The sequence below is a fragment of the Zeus faber genome, assembly GCF_960531495.2.
Source record: "Zeus faber genome assembly, chromosome: 11".
Taxonomy (NCBI): Eukaryota; Metazoa; Chordata; class Actinopteri; order Zeiformes; family Zeidae; genus Zeus; species Zeus faber.
In genome coordinates, this window is record NC_137205.1 from 26502675 (window position 1) to 26508674 (window position 6000).

Consider the following 6000-nt stretch of genomic DNA (forward strand, 5'->3'; position numbering starts at 1 on the left):
GGCTTTCGTGACGGCCGCGTGATGACGCCTGCGGAGAGGCTGCGGGAGGGAAGCGTAAACGTGTTCCGATCGCTCAACAGCAGCAATGACGTCACTCCTGCGCCCGCTCACCACGTCGGCCGGTGGCCGCCACCTTGTGACACGTCGTAGGAACTACAGTGGAAGACGTCAAGAAGTGAATTTAGACATCGCTATGAAAATCCCCCAGCGTCCCCATTCAGCGGGACGAATTTCACGATCAGAACAGAAACGTCAAATTTAACATTCATTTACATTAATATATATTGATATACATTAATATTCATTAATATACATGATTATACATAAATACTGTATTGTAATCGTATCGCATATCGTAAAATTAGTCATTAGTAAATTAGGGCAACGTTTTTTTTCGGGAGGGCGAATACTTTGCTACGTTGATTGTGGAATGTTTTTCTGAATGGACGTGCTTAAACTAGGCATAGTAATTATAAAATACTGTCATTAAAAAAGTACGTTGACATGTAATACGCAGGATAATGTGCAGCCGGCCGCCTGGCTGATCATGACCCCAGTGTAAAGCGGAGGGGTTGTTTCAGAGGGGGTTATTTTGCACCTCCCGTCATGACCAACTGACATTATTCCCAACTCACGTGTTTGTATCAGCGAATGACTCAATCAAATAATACGTGTACATATTTGTCGAGCCGTTATAAAAACGATCAGTTTGTCAAAATGTTGGGCAACACCGTTTCCCCCCCAGAGTCACAGCCTGACGCCGTTCCCAAAACATGCGGCGTAATCGTTATGTGTTTACACTGCTCTGCTGGCTGTTTTTCTGTGTGTGTGTGTGTGTGTGTGTGTGTGTGTGTGGGTCTGTGTGTGCGTGCGTGTGTGTTACCTCTCGTGCACGCCCGTCCCTCCCTCCCTGGTTCCTCTCGGGGGTTGGAGGGGTTGGGGGGGTGACCGGCAAGTAGCTCGGCGGTGGTCTCGGCGTCCCGGCAGGAGGGTTTAATAAGCTGTCTGGGGAGTCGTGGAGGCTGATAAGTGTCTCCCTGCGAGCCAGCTCTGATTCCACAGCCTGTGTGTGTGTGTGTGTGTGTGTGTGTGTGTGTGTGTGTGTGTGTGTGTGTGTGTGTGTGTGTGTTTCCTCCCTGGTCGGGCCGAGGCAGTTTTTTGAGAGACAGACAAACTGACCAGTCCCTGTCTGTCTGTCTGTCTGTCTGTCTGTCTGTCTGCCTGTCCGTCTGTCCATCTGTCTGTCTGTCTGTCGAAAGCCTCCAAGAGTCAGATCTGACGTGGTCAACATGTGTGTACGTGTATATCTGTAATCACTCTTGTCGACATTTCGGCGAGTCGTGACAATGAATCAGGATGCTGAAGTTAAACCAGAGTAGCAGTGTGGCAACCCGACCTTTGATGAAATTCTAAATATCATAATGAAAATGATTCCCGTGAGAACGCGCCGGTGCCAATCTTAAACCAGCACCAGTATAATAATATTTTCATAAAATGTTCCCAATATATCAGTGTAACCTCACATCCTCGGCTGAAGTATCATTTCAGTGAAAAATATATTTCTGTGCTAAAAAGACGAATCTCTACATCTGGTGTTGCTGCATTGTTGTTGAATCAGTAGTTTTCAGGAGGAATAAAGTATATATATATAAATATTTTTATGTCATCCATTAGCACAGTGACGACAATTCAGCATGCAGTGTGTGTGTGTGTGTGTGCGTGCGCGCGCATGTGTGTGTGTGTGCGCTCGCCGCCCGGCTCAGGGACGGCCTCGGCGGCCCTCAGATGACACTGGTGATTTGATCCTGGTACTGAGTCCACTGACACGCAGCCAGGCAGAAAATGAGAAATCTCTCCATCCCCGGTCCATTTGAAATCCGATATCTCCCATCTTCCCTTCACGCAGGCACTCCCCGCTCGGCCGGTAACTCAGGAATTAAATGATGTGTGCACTGTGTGTGTGTGTGTGTGTGTGTGTGTGTGTGTGTGTGTGTGTGTGTGTGTGTGTGTGTGTGTGTGTGTGTGTGTGTGTGTGTGTGTGTGTGTGTGTGTGTGTGTCCGTGTGTGTGTGTGTGTGTGTGTGTGTGTGTGTGTGTGTGTGTGCATGAGTGCCAGGTGTGCAGTGTGAAGGATTATCTTTGCTTGTAGGTTGATGAGGTATTCAATGGGGTCACCGGTGATCTTGGATCTTGGATACACATACACCCAAAGTGTGTGTGTGTGTATGTGTGTGTGTCTGTATATCATACATCATACACAGACACTCACACACACACACACACACACACACACACACACACACATTTTCATACCTGGAAATTGGCTTGCGGCAACACACACACACACACACACACGTGCACACACACCTTATTTCCGAGTGGAAAGCGCGTTGTAGGGGTTAGCAGCAGATCATACAGGGCCTCTGGTATCAAATTAATCAAAGTGGAGTCTCGGCGGAGCTCCCCGCCCGCTCTCGAAAAAAAAAAATACCATCTCAGGCCCTCACCCTCCTCGAATCACAGCAGGGAATAGAAAGCAGCTGCGCCCGCTCTCTGGTGGCCCCTCGTCCCGCTGACCTTGGCGTCCGCCGTGTGGTTGTGTGTTTGCAGGTACGACGGCCCAGGCCAGCCCCCTCCTGGCCTCCCTCCCCCTCTCCGGACGGCCCCTGCAGCCCCAGCTCGACCTCAAACACTTCCTGCCGTTCAGACTCAATGGCTCCTCTCCCCACAGCCTCTTCCCCAACTTCAACACGGTGAGTCCCCCCGGGGCCAATGGGTAAATGCTTTAAGGTCAGCTCTGCTCCAGAAAACCTTTGATTCGGTGGAAGTCAATGGAAAAAGAAGAAACTCCTCGCTAGAAGGCTGAAATTTAACGGCCTCGACAGCTAAGTTGTTTTCTTCTTCTTAGGTGTCTTTGCTGTGAAAATTTGAATATTAATCATGATCACGAATAACTTTAATTTCTCAGCATCTTTCATGAAACCCAAGGATACTTAGGGGTAGGGGTGGAGGGGGTCTGCTCGGTGCTGAGGGGCAACGCCCTGGACTTGTAGGTGAGGAGGAATGTGACACGGAGCCAGTGGAGGTGAACGAGGGTTGGGCTGATGCGCTCCCAGGGTTTGGTGCGGGCGAGAACCCTGGAGGTACTGGAGCCCATCCAGGGCTAAGGTGGGGCCCCCTCAATAGGACCCCATGGCGGTAGTCCAGCCGGGAGGCGAGAATGGACGATGACAGGTTTCTGCCAAAGCCATTTGCGGTCGGATGGAAACGTCCCGGTTGTGTAATCAACAAGCTCCGAGTTATCTTAAAGTTCAAGATTCAAGATGTTTATTTATCACAATGTTATACATACGGGCACGCATATATGTAGGGAAATGTAATTGCAATGCACCCGAAGATTATGCACAATTAGTACAAAGACACAAAAGCTAAGTAAATTAAGTAATTGACTAATTAACTAAACTAATTGATTCCTAAAACGTAATTCAGTTAATAAATACAATAAAATATGCATAAAAGGTAATATACTGAAAGAGGATGCAACATAGAAATAAGAGGAATAGGCTATTTGTTTATATACAGATATGTGCAGTAAAGTGGCGTGTGTATAAAGTGAGGTAGTGTGTGTTGAGATATACAGTACAGTATACCACAGTACAACACAGCAATACAAATGAGTTTCAAACACAAATTCCGAGTGAGATAAGACGGACAGTCTTTGTCTTAACACTAGATGCACAGGAGGGCACAACAATTGCTGTTGGGTATTGGGGTGTGTTGTGGAGATGGGATGTTTTGAGCAGCCACACCTGACCTGGATCTAGGTGATTGGGTCAGGGTGGCTGCATACCTGTTGCTCGTTAGTTGGGCTAACGAGCAGCAGGGTAAAACCCCCATCTTCACACTCACTCAGGTTAGCAGCCCTGTGTGTCATAACATGTTCCATCTGCTCCTGGCTAATTCCACCTATCCTCCTCTCTACAATGAATGTCTACAACCCATCGTCGTCTGTGCTCTGTTCAGGTGCCACTGTAGCAGTTCCCCCAGCCAAGTGACGTTTTCAATGCCCTCCGGCACAGAAACACAGACGACGATGGGTTGAAGACACAAGTTTATTGTAGCGAGGAGGCTAAGCGGAATAAGCCAGGAGCAGGTAGAACATGGCATGACCTCTTCTGAGTGTGTGTGAAGATGGGGGTTTTAACCTGTTGCTCGTTAGCCCAACCAGTGAGCAACAGGTATGCAGCCACCCTGACCCAATCACCTAGATCCAGGCCAGGTGTGGCTGCTCAAACCATCCCATCTCCACACCACATGGGGATTTCAATTTGGAAATATGAGAATAATCATATGACCTGCCGACCAATTTGACTCACCACTCTCCCACACTATTTTCCTCCAATGGAAAGAGCGGGTGTGGTTACAAATTGAATGTCACGTTTTTGCATCACCATGGCAACCCGGGATAAACAAAGCCGATTCTCACCAGCCCGCCGAGCTCACTGAGCCTAGCCACGACTCAAACTGAAGTTCAGAGGTGGAGGATATTTCGGACTCACTCGGACTTGTTGACGAAAAGCTGCCGTCACTCGGTCGCAGAGAAGTCTCCTTTCAGCGTGAGCTTGAAACTTTGGGCGCCGGAGTCGGTTATTCCTCAAACCGCAGCTCAAAATGGCCTCGGTGCCGTGACAAACACTTCCCCGCGGCCCGATCTCCCCCGTCCTCCGTCGCTTCCGATGAGGATGGGGGCAGGATGCGGAGATGAGCTGCTGCTCTCTATTCACTCCGTGTTTCCCTCTCGGCGTTGCTGCTGTTATTTAAATATGGAGTTTCTCCAGATGAGAAACAAACTGCTCAGTTCTGTTCCATCATCCCCGTCTCACCGTGTAGAATTAAAAGCTCTTTGATCCACAGCGACTGGCGGCACACCTATTGTACCAACCTTAACATCAGTGTGTGAGTGTGTGTGTGTGTGTGTGTGTGTGTGTGTGTGTGTGTGTGTGTGTGTGTGTGTGTGTGCGCGTAGCTGCTTTCTCTTTGATCGTTCTTTCACAGTGTGTGTGTGTGTGTGTGTGTGTGTGTGTGTGTGTGTGTGTGTGTGTGTGTGCGTGCGTGCGTGCGTGCGTGCGTGCGTGTGTGCGCACGCGTGTGTGTGTGTGTGTGTGTGTGTGTGCGCGCGCGCATGCGTGTGTGTGTGTGCGTGTGTGTGTACCCCCTGTCTCACTCTCTGTGAAACCATCTCGAGTTCCCCTGTCTGTAGATGAAACGCAATCTCTTTCTCTCTCCCTCCGTCTCCCCCTTCTCTCCCCCTCTCTCTCTCTCAACATGCACTTTAAAAGGCATGAGAGGGTGACAGGGAAAGAGAGAGAGATGTTTGTGATTCCTATACAGCTGAGCGGCTGAACGAGGCGTAGAATGGAGAGAAATGCGGCATGCATGCGTGCTTTGTGTGCACCCGCGGAATGTTCATTTTCTGTCTACGCGTGTTTAAAGTGGTAATCCGTGAGGTTATTTTGGGTGGAAAAGAAATCCCGGCGAGGAGGAAAAGATTGGGCAAGCGCAAGGGGGGGAAAGGCGGCCGCGCCGAATTGGATGAGGCGGCGTGGCTCGTCGCGGTTGGTACGCTGTGGATGCGGATGAACCGCCACTGTAAAGATCTGCCAAACATATCCTCACCACCTGAAGTGACCAGATGTGATCGAATCGATCGATCGGCGGGAGGCAAACTCTGGAGAGAGGGAAGCGAAGACGGGGGAAAACGTGCGGATGTTTAGGGGGGCGGGGCTTGCAGCTTCGAATGGAGTTCTGGGATTTGTAGTGTAATGCACCCGACATAGACAATCTCAATCATGACCACTTTAAAATGGCCATGCGTGTGAGGAGGTATACTGTGTGTGTGTGTGTGTGTGTGTGTGTGTGTGTGTGTGTGTGTGTGTGTGTGTGTGTGTGTGTGTGTGTGTGTGTGTGTGTGTGTGTGTGTGTGTGTGTGTGTGTGTCTGTG

General features: G+C 49.5%; 1 protein-coding gene across 1 annotated transcript in view; it reads left to right on the forward strand.

The window, feature by feature from the left end:
* znf385c (zinc finger protein 385C) overlaps window positions 1-6000 on the forward strand; it is a gene marked incomplete at its 5' end in the record, with an annotated part of 96715 nt that overhangs the window by 63685 nt on the left and 27030 nt on the right. The window contains one exon of the mRNA XM_080010088.1: window positions 2610-2752. Coding sequence (XP_079866214.1) covers window positions 2610-2752 — 143 coding nt within the window. The remainder of the gene's footprint in view (window positions 1-2609; window positions 2753-6000) is intronic.